General features: G+C 40.9%; 1 protein-coding gene across 6 annotated transcripts in view; it reads left to right on the plus strand.

Moving 5' to 3' along the window:
- Nucleotides 1-22556, plus strand: part of usp25 (ubiquitin specific peptidase 25) — a 163174-nt gene that overhangs the window by 34578 nt on the left and 106040 nt on the right. For all 6 annotated transcript variants that reach the window (XM_048602648.1, XM_048602650.1, XM_048602652.1 and 3 more), the window contains exons 3-5: nucleotides 1748-1889; nucleotides 9005-9128; nucleotides 20993-21155. In XM_048602648.1, the coding sequence (XP_048458605.1) occupies nucleotides 1748-1889; nucleotides 9005-9128; nucleotides 20993-21155 (429 nt within the window). The remainder of the gene's footprint in view (nucleotides 1-1747; nucleotides 1890-9004; nucleotides 9129-20992; nucleotides 21156-22556) is intronic.

The following is a 22556-nucleotide window of genomic DNA, read 5'->3' on the forward strand; positions in this document are numbered from 1 at the left end:
GCTCCTCTGATGCTGCTTGGCCTGCTGTATTCATCCAGCTCTACACGTTGTTATCTCAGATTCTCCAGCATCTGCAGTTCCTATTATGTCTGAAACAAGTCCCTTAATCTTGTATGTTTCAATAATGTTACTTTCATTAGCCTAAATTTCAGTGAGCATAGGCTCAACCTCCCCTTATGTGAGAGTCCCTCCATACAAAGTATTAAGTATAGTGAATTTTGTTTGGGCTTCCTCCAAAGCCAGCGTGCCTCTCTTTCAGAGAGGGGCAAAAAACTGTTCGCAGTATTTGAACTGTGGTCTGACTAGTGCCTTCTGTAGTTTTAACAAAATTTCCCTATTTTTACACTCTACTCTCTTTGAAATGAAGGCTACTATTCCATTTGCTTTCCCTATTACCCACTGAACATAGATGCTAGCTTTTTGTGATACATGGGCGAGGGCACCCAACTCCCTCTGCCCTGTATCTTTTTGTAGTCTTTCTCCATTCAAATAATATTCAGCTGTTCTATTCTTCCTGTTATACGTTATGTTCCATTGGCCAAGTTTTTGCCCACAGGCTTAACCTGTCTGTATCCCTCTGCAAACATTTTGTGCCATCCTCACCAGTTGCCTTACCACATATTTTTGTTTCATCAGTCAACTTGGTGATAGTGCATTCACTTGCCTCATCCAAGTCATTAAATGCAAATTATTGTGGCCTCAGCACTGATTCCTGTGGCACTCCATTAGTTACAGATCTTTTTAAATCACTCATAGAACATGGGCATCGCTGGCTGGCCGAGCATTTTATTGCCTGACCCTAGTTGCCCTTGAGAAGGTGGTGGTGAGCTGCCTCCTCGAACTGCTGCAGACCATGTGCTGTAGGCTGACCCACAATACCCTTATGGAAGCAATTTCAGGATGTTGTGAAGGAATGGTGATATATTTTTAAGTCAGGATGGTGAGTGGCTTGGAGGGTAACTTGCAAGGGGTGATGTTCTCATGTATCTGCTGCCATCCTGAAAACTTCCCCCTCCCATATCCTAACTGTCTTCTATTACTTAGCCAATTCTCTGTTCATGCTAATATATTGCCTCCAAATCCATGGGCTGTTAAGTAGCCTAATATGTGGTACCTTTGTCAAATGCCTTCTGAAGATTGAAATATATTACAATCACTGCTTCCTCTTTATCTATCCTGTATGTAACATCCTAAAAGAATTCTAGTAAATTTGTTGGGCATGATTTTTCTTTTATGAAGTTGTGCTGACTTCATTTATTAAGTATTTCTAAATGCTGTGCTATACATCCTTTATAATAGATGCTAATCTTTTCCTATAGCAGACAATAAGCCAATTGGTCTATAGTCATCTGGTTTTATTGTCTCCTCTTTTTAAATAAAATGTTACATCGGAAATTTTCCAATCCTTTGGATCTTTTCCAGAATCTAATGATTCCTGGAAGATTGCTACTAGTGCATCCAATATCTTTGTATCTACTTACTTTAATATCCTAGGATGCATTCCATCAGGGCCAGGAACTTATCAGTCTTTAGCCCCATTAATTTTCCTAGCACTTTTTCTCTAGTGATGGTTATTGTAATTATTTCCTTTCCTCTTTTTATTCCTTGGTTATTTAGTAATTTTGGAATGCTGTTAGTGTCTTCTCTTGCGAAGACTGATACAAAGCATTTATTCAACTTCTCTGCCATTTTCTGGATTCCCATTATTAATTCCCCAGCCTAAATTTAATTCTCATGATTTTTGCAGGCAAGCAATGGGGATCTTGCAGAAGCCGTTTCTTTCCTGACAGAGAAGAATGCCAAAGCACCACAACAGGAAGAAGCCTACTTTCACACAGGGCAAACTAGCAACGATCGTTACATCAGCGTGGGAAGCCAGGCTGACACAAGTAAGTGGCATATGGAAGAAAGACCTGTTATGAAATTCAAGCCTCAACAACAAAGCTGCCACAAGGATGAATAAAGAACATTTATTGCCACCTAATATTGTGGAGTTTCTGAGCTCGCTGGCACTTCTGTATACCAACTTTAATACAGATGACTAGTTGTTTCAGTATTTGCCTCTTTTGATCAGTCATTTTTTTTTTATTTCAATTGTCTTGCAAAATCATGTTCCCAAAGGTGCAATAGTGACCAAGAAAAGATAATGATGAACACTGGAATCCTAGTGTTACATCTTTGTTCAATGTTTTCAGTTGAAAATTTGCAAACTGTGTAAACTTTGCATGCTAAACTCAGTCTTCTGGAAATGAAGTAAAAAAAACTTGACATGGAAACTTTCTTCAGTAAAGGGGAATTAATGCTAATCATCATTAATTATCTGTCTGGGATCAATAGATTTCGAGAACCAAGGCTATTTAGGGACATTTGGCAAAGGAAAGTCAATAGAGTTAGGTTGCAAATGGTAAATTTAAGTAACCTGCAGAGAATGCTAAGAATTTAATGCTTCACTTCACATGTTCCTATATTTTCTTGGGTTTGCAGATGAAAATAAGTTTTCAGTAAATTACTTCACAGTAGAGTGTCTTTGGCTATTAAACAATTTGAATGATCTGCAGAGTAGACCCTGGTACATGTACAAAGTTTAGGTCTAACTTGTATATTTTTCTTGGCTTCATGTGACTGAGCTGTCCTGGCTTCCACATCATTCATGACAGAGTCATAGAGCCATAGAGTCATACAGGCCCTTTGAACCATGTCTGTGCAGACAAACACCCGACTACACTAATATTGTTTACTTGCTCTTGGTCCATAGCCTACCATGCCTTAGCATTTCAAGTACTTGTCAAGATTCTTCTTCAGTGTTGCTTGAGTACCTGCCTCCACCACCCTTTCAGGCAGCAAGTTCCATATATCTACCACTCTCTGCATGAAAAATTTCTTTCTCAGATCTCCTCTAAAACCATTTGCTTCTCACCTTAAACTTATGCCCTTCAGTCTTAAACACATTTGCGCTCTCAGTACAATATCAATATGTACAATTGTGTGACCTGGGAAGCAGATCTGTAAAATTTGAAATATCTTTGGTACATGATATATTCATCTACCTGTAGCTTAATGCACTCATCACTTTTCAGAAAAGTGAGTCTGACTAGCACTGTGACACAGTGCAATCCGTGTAAAATTCAGATACTTATCTATTACAGTTATATGTAGTTGAACAAAGTAACATTTCCAGATTCTAAACTCCTGTAGTACATTCTGTCACTAAGCAACCTTATAAAGGCATTAAATGCATTATATTTTCTTCTTGAATTGAAATGTCACTTGATTGTGATGTAGTTTTATCCCACAGTCAGACCAGACCTTTGAGTCTCCTATCTCCGGAGTTGAAAAGTAGTGATGCCACTTTAAAGAGTGGCTGTCGCTTGTCCTTTAATAACAGCAAGATTAGTTTTCTGGACAAGTGTACAGGAAAATCTTAAGCCTCAGTTTTTGATCAACTGTCTGTAAAATCACTGCCTGATTTTAATTGTGCTGTCAAATATTGGTTTTGGATTATGGCTTTTGGCTGCCCACTTTTATTGTGTTGTGCGTGTGCAAGACACCCGTGTTATAGTGCATCAAATTATAGCTGCCAGTTCCTCTGTATTATCTATTCTAAAGACTGGAGCCAAGTAAATTGCAGGCTTCTGTTTAATGTCTGAATTTGGTGGTTGGGTCCTGATGCAGGTAAATGGTCATCTTTGGCCAGCCATGCTTTGTAAGTGGCCCCATTCACATATGTAAATGTTTCTTTGGGGAAGTAAGAGGGGGTATTCCTATAATTTTCTCTCTTTGTGTCAGCAAAAGAATTAGATAAAAGTACCATCACAGGGAGCCCAATCATGTTCCCAAAGATTAATTTTCCAGCAACATTTACTGAAACCAAAAATGGGAAAGCTGACTAATTTTTTTTCCCGATATTGTCATGTTATACAAAGGCCAATTCTAACCCTAATGCAGTCAGTCCAAGTGCAGCTAACTGAGTGCATATCAGGAATTGAAACTGTGACTAGTCAGTCTCTATATACTCCACAGAATTACATTGTGCCTGTACTTTTAAACTTCCACCTGCTTCTCCCTTCCTAAATCACAGAGCTTGGCACAGTGGCTCAGTTGTTAGCACTAATGCCTCACAGCACCAGGGACCTGGGTTGGATTTCAGCCTTGGGCTACCAGCTATTTGGAGTTGGAAAATTTTCCCCGTGTCTGCATGGGTTTCCTCTGGGTGCTCTGGTTTCCCCCCAACAGTCCAAGGATGTGTAGGCTAGGTACATTGGCCAAAGTCAATGCAGGGTTACAGGGATTGCATAGGGGGATGATCTTTGGAGGGTGGGGATGGACTCAATGGGCCGAATGGCCTGCTTCCACACCATAGGGTTTCTATGATTTTATGATTATGACTATCTGAACTTACTAGCCAACTAGTCCTACTCCCGTAATTATTGATTAATGATAATCATGCTCTATAGCTTTACAATTTTTCCTTTTCAAATATTTATCTAATTACCTTTTGGCAATTACTATTGAATTTCTTTCCTGCCTTGTCAGGCAGTCCACTCTAGATCTTAACAACGCGCTTTGTTTAACAATAAAATCTGATCTCTGCCTTTTTTTTTCCCTTTTAGACTAACTTTTTTTTTGCTGTACTCTGATGAAAGCTCCCACAAAGCGTTAAACCTATTTGATTGAAGTGCAGGGCATTTGTAACTTTTTCCTTTTTATATATTTTGGTTTTATGGCATCCGTGGTTTATAAAAATGCCTTAAACTCTTTTTGTTATTCTACATCTTTGACTTCCTCTTTGACCAAAAGCTTGTACAATAATGCGTAAGAGCAGCCTTGTCACTAGGTGTTTTTGTTCAGAATGTTAGTAATGTTCTTGCTGTTGTCTTTTTTGTCGTGGTTATCATTCTTGAATCAATATACTTAATGTGTGACACACTTAATTCATCAATTTAGGATAAAAAATAGGCTATTCGGCCTGTTCAGTCTGTTTTGTCACTCACTGAGATCATGACTATCCTGACCTAACCCTATATTCAGCTTTTCTCCATCTCCAGTAATATCTTTAGACACCAAAGATCAAGCCATTTGGTAGTACAGGACTTGAATATTTCGTGAAATTGAATTTGGAAGAATTATGTTGACAATCTATTTAAGATTATCAGTCATGCTCACAGTGTAGCACACTTAAGTGTACTGGAAGCTGCATATATGCAGACAGAAAAAACATGTATACGCACTGTGCCCTTTTCAACTCAAGAACACAGGTGACGGTCATTTTCAGGTTCATTTCTCAATGCCCTGCCCAGCCTGGTTTGAAATTTAAACAAAGTAACGTGGTTAACTGTCAATCAACATTAGCAGCTATATTGTTCAGACATTGTCTCTACCAATCTGAGTCCACTTGCCAACCACTCAGTGCACTCTTCCAAAGCAGCAAAGGTTGCAGGTTTCCCCTTGAATTGATATTCTTGTGACTTTTTCTGGGAAGTTTGTAGCTGTTCTGTCTTGAATTTCCAAAAACATTTGATGAGATGCCACATCAAATGTTAGTGCTGACATTAAAAATTCATACAATGGGCTAATGGATAAGCATGGATGCAAGATTGGCTGGGTGGCTAAAAACAGGGAGTATCTACACATGGGTCTTTGATTGGCAGAGGGGTCCAGTGGAAAATTGGGCTGGAGCTTCAGTTTTTTTATAATTTCATAAGTAACTTTGAGGGAACTGAAATCATGCCAACTAAATTTGCAATTGATGCCATGATAGGTATAAAAGTATATCGTGAAGAAAACATGAGGAAATTACAGATGAATATAGGTTGAATGAGTGGGCAAAATTTTGGCAGGTGGAGTACAGCGTGGGAAAATGTGAAGTTGTTTGTATTGGCAGGAAGAATGAAAAAACAGAATATAACTTAAAATGGAGAATGGCTGCCGAATTTCAGGGCACAAAGCAATTTTAAGTATTCTAGTGCATGAATCTCACAAAGTTAATTTGTAGGTACAACGCATAATCAAGGAGGCTAATTGGATATTATCCTTTATTCCATAAGGAATCTAACAAAAGTAAGCATATTATGCTTCAGTTACAGAGGGCACTGGTGAGATCACATCTCAAATGCTTTGATCTCCTTATTTAAGGAAGGGTGTGAATTTATTGAAGGTGGTTCCAAGGAGGTTTACTGAATTGGTAGCTGGAATTGAGTGTGTTGCCTTTTAGGATAGGTTGGACAGGCTGGCCTTGTGTGAAGGTGGAATTTGAAGCACAAAACAGATCAGCCAGATCTTACTGAATGACAGGGCAAACTCAAGGGGCCAAATGGTCTACTTCTGTTTCATATATCTGGACGTTCAGCAATACTCAACAAAAGATCTATCAATTTTAGCAACAGAAATGTTGAAGTCAAAGGGTAGTTTCATATATACTGCCTAGTCCCTAGACCAGAACCCCAAAAGCTGCTGCTTTATGAATTGGTCAAAACATCTACAAATGAAGGTAATGGGTTGATCCAGAGGAATCCCTCCCATTAGGAGCTTGTGAACGTGGCTTACTTCACAGGATCTCAGTTGACTGCCATTATAAGACTCTAATGCAAAAATGGTGATGCACCCAAGCAGATTCTGTCAACTGTGATTGTACAGAGGCTACCCAAATGATGAAAAATCTCCTAGGACATCTCTCCTACCAGAACCATGCAACACTGAAGATCTGAAAGTCTTCAACTTTTGAACCAAAGCCTGTATAGAGCAGTGGTGAAGGAGGGTACCACAATATAAAGAAGATCGCTTCAAATTTGTCATTGCTGCATTATTAGTGTTTGTGAAGAAAGTTGTCAACCACTGTCATTCTTTTTATATTGAAGTATACCAAAACCTGAAAGATCTGGGTTGAATTGTTATCTAGACTTGTTATTATGTATCTAGACTTTGCAAGCAGCAGAAGTAGTTTCTGTTTATCCACCTGATAATTTTCCCTTAATACTGGACTTAAAAAAACTTTAAACACACTCCCATTAAATGTCTCGATTCCAAGGAATACAATCCAACTTTGTGTAACCTGTCCTCATAATGGAAATAAGTCCAAGTATCAGCATTGTAAATCTTCACTGTACTTTCTCTGAGACCAATATATCCTTTCACAGTGCATTATCAGACATACCTACAGCACACCAGTTATAGTGCAACCACGATTTTGTATAAAAGCCGAAAGGACTGCACATGCTGTAAATCAGAAACAAAAATAGAAGTTGCTGGAAAAGCTCAGCAGGTCGGGCAGTATCTGTGGAGAGAAGTCAGAGTTAACATTTCGGGTTGTGTGACCCAACCTCAGAACTGACAAGATTTTGTATGTTTGAGTTATAACTTGTACACCAAGCTCCCAGAGGTCTGTTCCTAGGATATAAAGGCCATCATTCCATTAGCATTGAAACATAGAAACTCGGAGCAGAAGTAGGCTGTTCACCCCTTCGAGCCTGCAGCATCATTCAGTATGATTCTGGCTGAGCGTCCAATTCAGTCCTCTGTTCCTGCTTTCTCCTCAAAACCTTTGATCCCTTTGAGCCCTAAGAACAATATCTATCTCCTTCTTGAAAACATTCAGTGTTTTGTGGCAGAGAACTCCACAGGCTCTCCACTGTCTGCCTTTTTTGATTTTTTTTAATCAACTTTTTTGATTTTTGTTTGTACCTGATCTTGGTATTTTTATAGATATTAAATTGCTTATCAGTGAGCAGGCCTGTGACTGTTGTGTTCAGTGTTCACTCTACTGAACTATGGCACCCAGATATTCCATATAGTTTCCATTAAAGACAGTCATTGTTTGTACCTGAATAAACCGAGTTCTCTTTTGAATTCAAGCATTTGTAGGATGTTTCATTGATGAAATCCTGCATTTCTATTCCATTTTCTGGGAAAAGTATAGATACTTGCCTTTGATTAAGCCCAAATTTGGAAGGAAAGAATACCTAACTGCATTACTGGATGTTTTTCTTCCTAATATGAATGTTTCATCAACCCAATGAGTCATAGAATCGTAGAGATGTACAGCATGGAAATAAACCCTTCGGTCTAACTCATCCATGCTAACCAGATATCCTAAATTAATCTAGTCCTATTTGCCAGCATTTGGCCCATAATCTTGAAAAGCTTCCTATTCATAAACTCATCCAGGTGCCTTTTAAATGCTGTAATTGTACCAGCCTCCACCACTTCCTCTGACAGCTCATTCCATACATACACCACCCTCTGCGCGAAAAAGTTGCCCCTCAGGTCCCTTTGAAATCTTGCTCCTTTCACCTTAAACCTATGCCCTCTAATTTTGGACTCCCCTGCCCTGAGGAAAAGATCTTGACTATTCACCCTATCCATGCCCCTCATGATTTTGTAAAACTTAATAAGGTCACCCCTTAGCCTCCGACGCTCCAGGAAGTTATTTGATGAATCATAGAATCCATACAGTGTGGAGGCAGGCCACTCGTCCCATTGAGTCCACACCAACCCTCCGAATAGCGAACTACCCCCTTACCGTATCTCTGTAACCCTGCATGACTAATCCACCTACCCTGCACTTCCTTGGACACTATAGGCAATTTAGCATGGCCAATTCACCTAATCTGTACATCTTTGGACTGTGGGAGGAAACCAGAGCACCCGGAGTAAACCCATACAGACACAGGGAGGATGTGCAAACTCCACCCAGACAATTGCCCAAGGGCAGAATCACACCGGGTTTCCTGGCACTGAGGCAGCATTGCTAACCACTGAGCCACCGTGCCTTCCTGAACAACCAGAGCTCATCCGATTTGAACCCGGGAGTTGAATACAAACCCCTGAGCAAGAATCATACCCCTAGACTTATTTGCTTGTACTTTGCTGAAATCCATGTTGCTGTCATTTTTCCTGTACTTCTGTCCTTATTTCATTCAAATTATCTTTCTAGCCCCCACAGCTCACCCCTCACCCCTAAAATATAAAGTTGTGTCTAAATCAAGGGTGTTGTTTGTCACAATTCCAGATGTTATTGACCTTACGGGAGATGACAAAGATGACTTGCAGAGAGCAATCGCCTTGAGTTTGGAGGAGTCCAACCGAGCATTTAGGGAGACTGGTATAACGGACGAGGAACAAGCCATCAGCAGGTAAGGGGTGAAGAGAATTTTAACAAGCAGAGGATTTTAAAAACCGTCTTTTCTATGAGCTGTTAATGCTGGGGATAGACCCATGTGCAATGATTCATTCCATTCAGGTTCCTGCCGAATGGAAGCAACCAGAATTGGACATCATCTGATGGGCCTAATGTTTATCCATTTCCATTTTTATATTGGCTTTCAAATCACCCAAGGTTCCGGTCCTCCAGACTGAAGCTCCATTGAACAGGAGAAGTTGTGGCTCAGTGATGCTGTTTTAACCAGAATGTTGGCAGGAGGCCTAAGAGAGATACCCAATGTGAGTCATGGGAGTTTCCACAATGCCCTGTCAGGTCAACTTAATTTTCTTGCTTGGAAGCTAGGAAGAGAAAGAATAATCTTCAGGACCCCAGGAAGAATCCCTGTCTCCTGTGCCTTCCCTCTCCCACTCTTTCCATATCCCACATATTTGGGAAATCCTCTGCTTCCACTTCCTCCTTGTGTCTCATCCTCTGCCAACCACATTCCAGCACGTGCCGGATCCTGGGAACTTTTGAAAGGGGAGGTGATGGCCTAGTGGTATTATCGCTGAACTGCTAAACCAGAGACCCAGGTGATATTTTGGGGACCCGAGTTCAAATCCTGCCATGGCAGATGTAAAATTTGAATTCAATAAAAATCTGGAATTAAATGTTTGATACTGGCAATGAATCCATTGTCAATTGTTGGGAAAAACTCATCTGGTTCACTAATGTCCTTTGGGGAAGGAAACTGCCATCCTTACCTGGTCTGACCTACGTGTGACTCCAGACCCACACCAATGTGGTTGACTCTTAACTTCCCTCTGGGCAATTAGGGATGGGTAATAAATGCTGGTCTAGCCAGTGACACTCTCCTCCGATGAATGAAATAAAACAAAACCATGCCCATCTCAGTGGTAGCATCCAGCTTTTGCTCCGATTTCAGTTCTTGCTTAAGAATTTTGGTGTTTGTAAAATATTACTCTGTTCAAATCAACTGCTTACAACAACAGTAGTAGCAGTTCAAAAGTACTACATTGGCTCTAAAGAGTTTTCAAATGTCTTCAAGTCATGAAAGAACCTATAGAAATTCAAGCTATGTTTTCTGTAATTCAGCTTTTGTTACTGAGGAAAAATGTAAAATGAATTTCTGCATTTCTTATCACAATTTGACATCATTTTAATGCTGTGATACCTTTTAGTGCACAGTTCTTTCAGTGTATTGCAGTCTGATTAGGAACTCAGCCACTTGCCTTTGTAACTGCCAAAGAACTGAGCTTGTGTCAGACATTTAAGTGGTCAGTGCCAGAAGTGGAAACTGGGAAGGGCAGTCATTCAGAAACGATAACATACCAGAGAATTGCGGATGTTGGAAATCAGAAACAAAAATAGAAATTGCTGGCAAAACTCAGCAGTTCTGGCAGCATCTGTGGAGAGAAAACAGAGTTAATGTTTCAGGAATGGTGACTTCTTCTGAATCTTCAGTTAGAGTGCGTTAAACATAGTGAGCTGTCCTTCGCATGAGTAAACATTAAACAATATTTGATACTGAGTCACATAAGTTATGGCAGATGATGTAAGCTTTGGTGAAAAAAGTTTTAAGAAACATCTTAATGGAGGTGAGAGAGGCAGAGAAATTTAGGAGAAAATTCCAGAGCTCACTTCCCAGGCTGTTAAAGGCATGGCCATCACTGGCAAAGTGATTAAAAGCTGAAATAGTCAAGATGCCAGAACCGGAAGAGTGCAGAGCTTTTAGAAGGTAATAAAGTTGATTAGGGAAAGAAGCTGAAATATCAGTTAATTTTGATGTATTGACAGGCCAAGACATTGAGTACAGGATACTGATGGAGGTGCTCATATTGAAACAGACCATTCTAAATGGGCTTGATAGGACAGACAGTAGAGATTATTTCTGCTGGTTGGGGAATCCAAAACAGGAGCACAGTCTCAGCATAAAGGACCAGGCATTTAGGGTGAGAAGAGAAATTATTTTGTTCAAGTGATTATGAATCATTCAGATTCTCTAACTCGGAGGGTTGTGGACACTCAATCAATGAACATATTTAATCCTGGGGTAGACAGATTTTTGGCGCCTTAGGGAATCGGGAGATCTGCGTGAGGCCTCAGTGTTGGTCCTAGATTAGTCTTGAAACATAGAAACATAGAAGATAGGAGCAGGAGGAGGCCATTTGACCCTTCCAGCCTGCTCTGCTATTCATCATGATCATGGCTGATCGTCCAACTCAATAGCCTAAACCTGCTTTTTCCCTATAATCTTTGATTCCATTTGCCCCAAGTGCTATTTCCAGCTGCCATTTGAATACATTCAATGTTTTGGCATCAAGTACTTCCTGTGGTAATGAATTCTACAGGCTCACAACTCTGAGTGAAGAAATGTCTCCCCATTTCCATCTCCTCGTTTCCATCCTAAATGATCTACCCTGAATCCTCAGACGTGACCCCTGGTTCTGGCCACACCGATCATCGGGAACATCCTGCAGTTACCCTTTCTAGTCCAGTTAGAAATTATCCAAATTATACTGCATCTGCTATTGGTTTGCCCACTCACCCAACCTGTTTAGACTATGCTGAAGGATCTCTGTATCCTCTTCACAGTTCACCCCCTCAGCCTTCTACCACCCCCCACCCCAATAAAAAAACTTGGTATCATCTGCAAACTTTGAGATGGTACAAATTGTTCCCTCATCCAAATCGTTAATATATATTGTGAATAGCTGGGGTCCCAGCAGTGATCCCTGTGGCACCCCACTATTTACTGCCTGCCAATTTGAAAAGGACCCATTAATTCCTACTCTTTGTTTCCCCTCTGCCAACCAGCTTTCTGCATTTGGATTGAGGATCTGACAGAAAGAGATACTTTTCTACAACCTTGTAACATCTCAAAACACTTTAGAAGTTTAGACCCTGTTATAAGACGTGTATTTGTAATTTATACATTGTAAGCTCCCCCTAATGCTGTGACAGTGAATCATAGTTGTGGAGTAAATTTTGGCCAAAACTCTGGCTTTCATTTGAAATGGTAGCTTGGAATCTGTTGCGCCCTCCTTTTAGGATATACAGGACTGCAGTCTCTGTCTCATCTGACTTATGGCAGGTCTAACAGGTGAAACGCTCTTATTGGGAATATAACTTAGTCCCATGACCTTCTGATGTGGAGGCGAGAGTGCTGCCCACTAAACTACACTGACACTTAAACAGAGAAATAAGCTGTTCAGCTCACCTGTTAGAGGAAGGTGCCAGGAAACGAAATGCAGCTGTCAGCTTTGAAATAGAATCACAAAGAAGTAGGAGTCATAAGCAAGGTGAATGATGAATGGAAATCATGAATCACTAGATGATGCATTTCCAGTTCTGCCACAATTGGAAGCTGAATGGCTACAAATCAAATGGCAGTTGGGGAAGTGGGTCTTTCACTTTGTGGTCTGCGTTAATATCCGGACTGAGGAAATTACAGTGTCGTCTGTACTTAAAGGGCCTACTTAAAAGGCGTTCAGACAGTTTCACAGCCCTGCTCCCAGTGATTAGGAGCCTGTAGCAAAAGTTAAGTCTGGTTCCTCATAGAATTATAGATTTCCATTTAGATCTTAGAAGGCTGTTGTGTGAAAGATTGTGTGACGTTAGGGCCCGGCAATAGTGAGCTCCATTTCCTCCATCCTAGCATCTTTAGCGTTATGAGCACAAATCTATAGCACTTTAATAAAAACTGTTCTTTTCATTTCAAATTTTACTCCCTTCTCTTTCTCAATGTATTGACTAGGTTCATCAGTGTCTTTTTTGCTTCCTTCCACACTATAAGTATTTTAGCTTGAGTACTGGTGACAGTCACATTATTATCACCAGGTTTATTAATATGTCTGAAAGGACAAATTGCACTCACTGACATACTCCTTACACTACACATTTTTGCTGTCCTCAAATTAATTTCACTTGTGTCACCATCACTGACAGACCTGTAACCACCAGGATTTTATTGTACTGTTATGCGTCTTGGGCAGCATGGTGGCTCAGTGGTTAGCACTGCTGCCTCAGAGCGCCAGGGACCTAGGTTCAATTCCAGTCTCAGGTGACGGTGTGGAGTTTACATATTCTCCATGTGTCAGGGTGGCTTTCCTCTGGGTGCTCCGGTTTCGTCTCACAATCAAAAGACGTGCAGGTTAGGTGGATTGGCCATACTAAATTGCCCATAGTGTCCAGGGATGTGCAGGCTAGGTGGGTTAGCCATGGAAAATGCAGAGTTACAGGGATAGGGTAGGGAGTTGGATCTGTATGAAATGCTGTGTGGAGAGTCCCTGTGGACTTGATGGGTCGAATGGCCTGCTTCCACACTGTAGGGATTCTATGATTCTGTGATGTTCAAAACACATGCTATCCTGATAGCTTTCAGATTTTCTTTCTTCTTTCATGGGAGTTGACATTACTGGCAGGCCATCATGTATTGCCCTTGAAGTAACAGGCTTGCTAGACCTATCAGAAAGCAATTAGGAGTCAGCACACTGTTTCAGGCCCTGAAACACATGTAGGCCACACCAGATAGGAAATGGTATATTTCCCTTCCCTAATGTACATTTGTCAACTCGATATTTTCTTTAGGACAGATGATTAATGGCTGCATGTTTACCATTAGATTCATTTTTAATTCGAGATTTCATTAACTGAACTCAGATTTCACCATCTGCTGTGGAGGATTCACATGCATGCCCCTGGAGTCTTATCTTGGGCCTCTGGATTACTAGTCCACTATGTCACTATCTGCCTGAGTTTTTGGAAGGATACAACTTGTAATTATACTGCTAAATGTTTCTTGTCTATATTGTATTTCAATCATGAACCATTGTAATGTACTAAAGTGCAAGAGAGGAAATGGTTGTGTGAAAATTTTAAACAATGCCCTTTTTAATTCACTTGAGGGACGTGGGCGTCACTGGCTGACTAGCATTTATTGCCCATCCCTAGTTGCCTGTAAAGTGATAGTGAACTGCCTCTTGAATTGCTGCAGTCCACATGCTCTCAGCTGACCCACAATGCTCTTAGGGAGGGAATTCCATGATTTGACCCAGTGATAGTGAGGGAATGGAAATATGTTTCTAAGAAAGAATAGTGACTGGCTTGGAAGGGAACTTGCAGGTGTGGTGTTCCCTCCTATCTGCTGCCCTTGACCTTCAAGGTAGAAGTGGTTAAGGGTTTGGAAGGTGCTGTCTAAGAATCTTTTCAGCAGCGTATCTTGTGGATAGTGCACACTGCTGTTACTGAGCATCGGTGGTAGAGGGAGTGGATGCTTGTGGATGTTATGCCAATCAAATGGGTTGCTTTGTCCTGGGTGGTGTCAAGCTTCTTGAGTGTTGATGGAGTTGCACCCGTTGAGGCAAATAGGGAGTATCTCCAGTGCAAGGACCATACTTTCAAAATTATTTTCAGACTTGTCAGAGGATAGAGAGGAGATTAATTGTGAACACATGAGAAGAAACAACAGTAGGTCACTCGGTCCTTTGAGCCTGCTCTGCCATTCGATAAAATTATGGCTGATCTGATTTTAAGCTTAACTCTAAATTCCTACATTTCCCTAATAATCTTTCGTCACCCTTGATAATTAAGAACCTATCTCCCTCTATCTTAGAGATGTTGAAAGATTTTCCATGTGCTCCCTTTTGAAGAAGAGAATTCCAAAGATACTCAAACTTCTGGGAGAAAAGTTTCTTCGTCTGTTTTTTAAAGAGGGCACCTGCTTATTTTTAAACTTGACCCCTAGTTCTTGATTCTCCCACGAGAGGAAACATGCTTTCAACATCCACCTGGTAATGTCCTTTCGGGATCTTATGTTTCACTTAATTAATCTCTGACTCTTCTAAACTCTAAAGGGTACAGGCCTAGCCTGTTTAGCCTTTCCTCATGAGGCAATCTGTTCATTCCAGATATTAGTCCAGTAAACCTCATCTGAGCTGCTGCCAATGCATTAAAATCCTTCTGTAAATATGGCGACCAGTACTTTACTCAGTACTCCAGATGTGTCCACCAATGCCCTGTATTAAATGAAGCATAACCACACTTCTCTTGCATTCAATTCTCCTCATAAGGAAACAGTGTTCTATTAGCTTTCTTGATTACTTGCTGTACCTGCATACTAATCTTCTGTGATACATGCCTAATTGAAATAGTGCCTGACTGAGAGACTTCAGTTAAATTGGAGAGACAAGGGAAGCTGTTTTATCATTCTTAGAGCAGTGATGTTGAAGAGGAGATTTGGCAGAAGTGTTCAAAATTGAGAGAGGATTTGGTGGGAGGGATTCCTGCTCCTAAGTTCAATGTTCTAAAGTTCCTCAGCAGAGAGAGATAATTGTTTCCATTTGGAAACTGAGTTTTTAATTGCATTGGGTTGTGCTTTGAATTTGGTGAGGCTTGTAATTTTTTTTCAAAATGAAAACTCACTTATAAAAAGGATGAAGCAGCAGGGTTTAAATCATAAGGATTTTATTACAAAAAATCAGGACACATGATTAGTAATAAATGCTAACTTAAATAGTTGCATTAAAAACATTTAAAATATAAAGAACTCAGCTACTTATAGTGTAAATCAAGTCCTTAAATCACATTTTTGTCTACACTTATGCACCCATTTGACTTACATTCTAAAGCCCAAACAAGATGTTTACCAAAAATTAGAATATTAACCATTTGGTTTGAAGGCTGATTCAAAGATTTGTATATAGGCAGAAATTTCTTGGGCCTTTAGTTTACTTCCAGCAAGGTTGTCCCTTCAAATCCCTTTCAACTCTCTCTGTCTGTGTACATGCGCGTGTGCGTGCACACACTCTTTCAGTCTCACACTTTCAAACACTCTCATGCGAGCCACGCACACATACTCTCTCTCTTTCTAACATGCATCTTGGCTATACCAGAAGTTCAACGAACTGTTAGATGACCTTCTGTTAACCTGTGTTTTGAACTCTTTTAGCTAAGGTAGAAGTTTGTTTCTGTCCTGCAGGCAACTTGATTAAAGCTAAAAAACAAAACAAAAACTCCTCTTGTAACGACTACACCCATAATCTTCATACTCCTATAATTCTTGACCCCTTTTCTCTTGTTTATCTTCTTGACAACTTGGCCATATAATCAATTGCTGAAGCCAGTTGCTTGTTTTTTAATATCAGAAATCCTATTTCAGCGATATTTAGTTCTATTTTTGTATTCACTCCAGGAATGTGGTCATCTCTGGCTGGGCTGGCATTTATTGCCCATACATAATTGCCCAGAGGGCAGTTAAGAGTCAACCATATTGCTGTGTGTCTGGAGTCACATGTAGGCAAGACCAGGTAAGGATGACAGATTTCCTTCCCTAAAAAGCTTAGTAAGTCCAGATAGGTTTTTTTCGCAATCAGCAATAGTTTCCTGGTCATCATTTGACCCCTAATTCCAGATTCTTTTTATTGAGTTCTGATTTCACCATCTGCTATGGTAGGATTTGAACCTGGGTTCCCAGAGTATTAGCTGAGTTTCAGGATTAATATTCTGATGATAATACCACTAGGCCATTGCCTCCCCTATTAAGGGGAGCATCACTTCACATAAGTATTTTCTCCAAAAAAAAACCATGGTTCATCACAGTTGTAATGATATTGGTTCAACTTCCTATAAGGGTGAAAAACAGATTCACTGTGGAATCGGCAACATACTTGTAGATGTTATATGTTGATACTACTGAGTGCGTTGATGGTGGAGGGAATGAATGTTTATTGCTAATCAAGCAAGCCATGCTATTCTGGATGGTGTCAAGCTTCTTGAGTATTGTTGGAGCTGGACTCATCCAGGCAAGTGGGGAAGTATTCCATAACATTCCTGACTTGTGTGTTTGTAGATAGTGGATGGGCTCTGGAGAGTCAGCAGGTGAGTTACTTGCTGAAGAATCCCCAGCCTTTGACCTGTTCTTGTAGCCACAGTATTTATATGGGAAATTCAGTTCTGTTTCTGGCCAGTACTGAACCCCAGGATTTGCATTGGTAATACCATTGATATCAAGGGGCGATGGTTAGATTCTCTCATGTTGAAGATGGTCATTGTGTGTTGGTAATGTTACTTGCCACTTGTCAGCCCAAACCTGGATATTGCTCCATCTGGGCCCGGACTACTTTCAGTATTTGGGGAGTTGTAAATGGGGCTGAACAACATGCAATCATCAGCAAACATTTCCACATCTGATGTTACGGTAAGAAGATCATTGATAAAGCAGCTAAAGATAGTTGAGCCTAGGATGCTACCCTGAGGAGCTCATTAAGTAATTTATTAGGACTGAACTGACCGGCCTCCAGCAACTGCAGCCAATTTCCTGTGTGCTAGGAATGACTCCTACCAGCAAGCTGCCTGCCCCTGTCAATTCCCATAGACTCCATTTTTCCTGGGGCTCCTTAATGCCAAACTAGTTCAAATGTTGCCTTGATGTCAAAGGCAGCCACTCGCATGTCACCTGTGAAGTTCAGCTCTTTGCTCCATGTTTGTACCAAGGTTGTGATGAGGTCAGGAACTGGGTAGTCCAGGCAAAACCCATAACTGATCGTCAGCAAACATCCCCTTACCTTCTGCAGAAGGGAAGGTCATTGATGAATGAGCTGAAGATGTTTTCCCCTTAGACATTGTCCTAAGCAGCTCCTGGAGTGAACCCCAGCGACTGAGAGGATTGAATGTAATAGTTAAAGGAAACAAAAATCTGAAACTGATGGATCAAATTAAAATTGATTCAAACTCATCAATTTGTGAGGAAATTGTGCCCACTGAAATGTTTTATGGTTTTGCTTCTTTTCTGTTTTTCCCCAATTCAGTCGACAAAGCTTTGATGGTAAAATAAGAATAATCTGTCATAGTCTGTATTTTTCCTCACAGTAGCTTCTTTGTGACCTTTGAAAGCTGCTGAAGTGCCATTGAAGTAACACTTCATTCACACATTTGAGCCTTTTCTGCACCATTCCATTTTAAATAGCATATGTAACAGGCATGTACTTAAAATGCCTATTTATATTCCACTGACAGGGCTCCGGTATCTGATGAGCTTGTGAATTATGACGGGGATTGCATTCTGCCCCATTTCATGTGCAGTTTCACTTTTTAGTTTCGGTTTTGATTCCTTCAGGCTTGTTCTTCTTTCAGTTTCTTTTTTTCTTCTGTTTCTGTGTTTTCCCTTGTCCCGAGTTTTTGTCATTGAGCCTCATTGTATGTGGAATAATTCTCAGCTGTGATTCTCCTCATAATTTTCTTTTCTTAAAATTTAATTCACAGGAAATGGGTGTCACATCCTAGGCCAGTATTTATTGCCCATTCCTAATTGCCCTGGAGATGATGATGGTGAGCTGCCTTCTTAAACCACTCGGAGCACAGGGACTGCCACAGTGCTGTTAGGGAGCAAGCTCCAGGGTTTTGACCCAGTGATACTGAACAAATTGTCATATAATTCTAAGTTAGGATGGTGTGTGGCTGGCATAGGAACTTGAAGGTGTCTGTGTTCTTCTAGAGGTAGAGGTAAAGGATTTAGAAAGTGCTGTCTAAGAGGCCTTGATGATTTGTTGCACTGCAAGTTTTGGATATCGCATTCTCTGTTAAAAGCTTGATCATACTGAATAACTGGAAATGGTTTTCAGCCAGAATGCACCAACTTCACAACGCACCCAGATCCTCTGCCTCTGTGACTTTTGAAGTTTTGACATCCTCCTTTTCATGTATTTCAATTAAAGAGATGAGCTTGTTGGTTCAGTTTAGCCAAGAAGAGCTATGAAAGATAGAACAATCTTCTTTTCAGTCCTAGTTAACTCATCTTTAGAGGTGTGAAAAGAAGTTCTTAATTTTATATAGTGCCTTTCACATCCTCAACACACGGCAGAGTACTTTACACCAATTAAGTCCTTTTAAAGTGTAATATAGGAAAATCAGCCAATTTGTATATAGCAAGATTTCACAGGCAGCAACATTACCAAGAACAGTTGATTTTTTTTTTGTTAGGAATATTGAGTGGAGGATAAGTATTGGTCAGGACACTGTTGGGGGATCCTGCTCTTATGAGATCTTTTATGGATTTAATCTCTCATCTGAAAGGCAGCCCCTTCTGAAACTGGAACACTCGCTCAGTACTGCATTGGAAGTGTCAACCTATGTTTTATGTTCCAGTCTCTAGAGTAGAACATGAATCCCCGATTTTCTGATTCAAGAGTGCTAGTTATTGAGTCACAGTTGACACTGATAGGCTAATGAGAAAGATTCCAGCGACTGGCTCAGCTCTTGACTATGTAATATATATGCCTATGACTGTCAAGCTCAGTTGTGATGACTGCGTGGTTCAACAGCTGTTGGGAACACCTGTTCATCCACATGTAAAGCATCTACTTGGCTGAGGTGTTGCAAAGCTCTTGATGCTTGAGAGATAGTCCCCCAGTGTTAGTCCATGTTTCACGAAGGGAGAGGAAAGAAATTAGGAGAAAACTAATCTCAAAAGTCCTGTACATTGTTGATGCACGTGGAACCAGTGAATTATGAATTTCTCTTTAGTCAGTTGGTACAAACTCTGTTTTCACTAACGAGATTTGCATTTGAATCCAGCACAGAGTAATGGGCTAGAAGTCTGCTTCCTTTGCTGGCTGTAAGGGTCCGTGTGAGGTGAGTAATTCACTTGCACATTCAGCAGCTCATTTCCCAAGCCTCCCCTGCCCCCATACTCACTCACTTATAGCTCTTCTTCCTGACCCACTCATCTAGCCATCCATCCACTCACTCACCCACATGACCTGCTAGGGAAGGTGATGCTTCTTACTCGGCACGAGGGATGATTGGATGGTTTCTGAAGGGCACAGGTTGCCAATCTTGTTCCCTGTTTCAGTCCACCTGAAGCTTGTGTTTTTTTTTTAACCAGTATATTTCCTCTGTTGCTCCTGTCCCAAAGATTTCTGGCAGCTAATGTCAGCTCCTGTAGTAATGACAGTAGAGCTGCCAGCTATCGCAAACAACCCGTTGCCAGCTACCAATAGTCGTCATTTGCAGCTATTGATTTGTCTAGGCTGACATTTACCCATTCTTTAGTCTGTCCAATTGTTCTGTCTGTCTGGGCTCCATCTCCACCTATCGTGTTACCGCCCAACATCCTGTCTTCAGCATATATACCAATCTTTTCCTAACTACAGTCAGTTCTGAAGTAGGATCATTGGACCTAAAACATAACTCTGCTTTCTCGCCACAGATGCTGCTGAGTTTTTCCAGAATTTCTTTTTGAGCTTCGGTATTTATTGACCTATTTCTATTCGTAGCTCAACATTGAAATCTGTTGTAGATCCCCACAACTCAATAACTAGGTGAATGGTACTCAGGTGAAAGGTACTGTCATTACTACAGAAAGTGGCCTGACTGGTGATACTGAATTTTTTTTAATGCAAAGAACTGATTTTTAATTATTTGTGTTAAAACTGTTGTGTATTGATCATATTTTTGCGAAACAATGGGAATGATGTCTCTGCCTTGGATTACATTAGTACATTAACACTAATGCAATAGAAAAATATTTAACTCAACCCGCTTTGATATGCAATAGGCTTCTTGTGCAATACCTCAAGTCAATTACCCGAAAATACTCTCACTGCCAGTATTTGCCTTGGTCTTTACACACATGAAATGCTGTACCTGGACACCGCTTGAGTTTGGAAGAGCAGACGAGACTTGGAAATTTTAATTAACAATCAGAATGAAAGTGGCAGACTTGAACAGTGAAAATGGGACCTTTATGCTTCTTGTCAGTTGATGAGGATCATTTCTAGCTTGATGTTCTGGACAGTTTTAGCTTATAACACATGTTTTATTTTTATTGTCGCTAAGAGTACTAGAAGCCAGCATCGCAGAAAACAAGGCGAGCTTGAAAAGGACACAAGGGGAGGTATGGAGTGACTCGATAAATCCATACGATCGAAAGCGACAGGAGAGCTGTCCTGTTGGGTTGAAGAATGTAGGAAACACCTGCTGGTTCAGTGCAGTCATTCAGGTGAGAACACCGTTTGTTTTCTCAGTCCAAACATTTCATTCCTTCCCGAGCCCAGGGTAGGATTTTTCGAGTTCTGCCCAGGCATATCGTTTCTTCACTGTGAGATGTGCAGAATGAGAATCATAAGACTGTCCCACTGTAAATGGAGTTGGAATTGAGCCTGACTCTGGCCCTCCACTTTGAGATGTGAATCATAGAATCCCTACAGTGTAGAAACAGGCCCTTCGGCCTAACAAGTCCACACTGACCCACAAAACAGCATCCCACCCAGATCCATCGCCCTGCCCTTTTCCTGTAACCCTGCATTTTGCATGGCTAACACAGCTATTCTACACATCCCTGAACACTATGGGCAATTTACCATGGCTAATCAACCTGACTTGCACATCTTTGGACTGTGGGAGGAATCTGGAGCATCCGGCGGAAACCTATGCAGAGACGGGGAGAACATGCAATCTCCACACAGACAGTCGCCTGAGGGTGGAATCGAACCCAGGTCCCTGGCGCTGTAAGGCGGCAGTGCTAACCACTGATCCACGGTATCGCTGTGGCAGGCTGTCCAGTGAATTACAGGTTTGGGTGTTGGGAAATCTGTGACCTCTCAAAGACTCAGTCTTTCAGCATTTAGCTCATTTCACAACTCCAGGATCTTCCAAATCACTTCACAAGCCTGTATTTTGTAGTGGAAATTCCTCAGCCAGTTTCTGCTCAGAAAGATCCCAAATATTAAAAAAAAAGTGATCAAATCATAGATTTTTGCAATGTTGGTTGAAGAACAACAATGGAGGAAACTTCCCATTCTATTTCAAAACAACACTCGTGCATCTTTTCCATCCACCTGATAAGGAAGACGAGTGTTCGGTTTAACATCGCATTCAAAAGGTGGAACCTATGTACTCCACTAGGAGAGCAGTATTCTATGTTTTTGAATGGTTTGACTGAGTGACTCAGTGGTCTGTGGTGTGAGATGTGCTAAGAACAAATTGTGGCATTAACCTGATACAGGTCCAGCACCGGGCTTTGCTCTCTGTGGATGGGGAATGGTGGAATGCCACTGTGTTCCAGAACAGTTTGAGTTAGCTGCACAGTTGTCCCTCTCTTCCCTAAATACCCCCACCCCAACAACTGCTGACTAAGAAACAGATGGGTCTAGAAATGATACCTTGGATCAGGTAGCAGTTCCCATCTGAGTGACTCAGTTGTTTGTTTATGCTGGTTGTACTTGGTTTTCTTTTATGGGACAGCTTGCAATGCTTATGAGTATGCTTGCTGACTGAATTGCTCCCATTTCACAGCACATCCTATTTCCTGAGAACATCATAAACCTTCATTGGTAGACAAGTCATTTTCTCTCTCTCACCTCCAGCCTCCTCCTCTTTCTCCCTTCGCTGCTTAGAGTTC

The sequence above is a fragment of the Rhincodon typus genome, chromosome 11, assembly GCF_021869965.1.
Source record: "Rhincodon typus isolate 14 chromosome 11, sRhiTyp1.1, whole genome shotgun sequence".
Lineage (NCBI taxonomy): Eukaryota > Metazoa > Chordata > Chondrichthyes > Orectolobiformes > Rhincodontidae > Rhincodon > Rhincodon typus.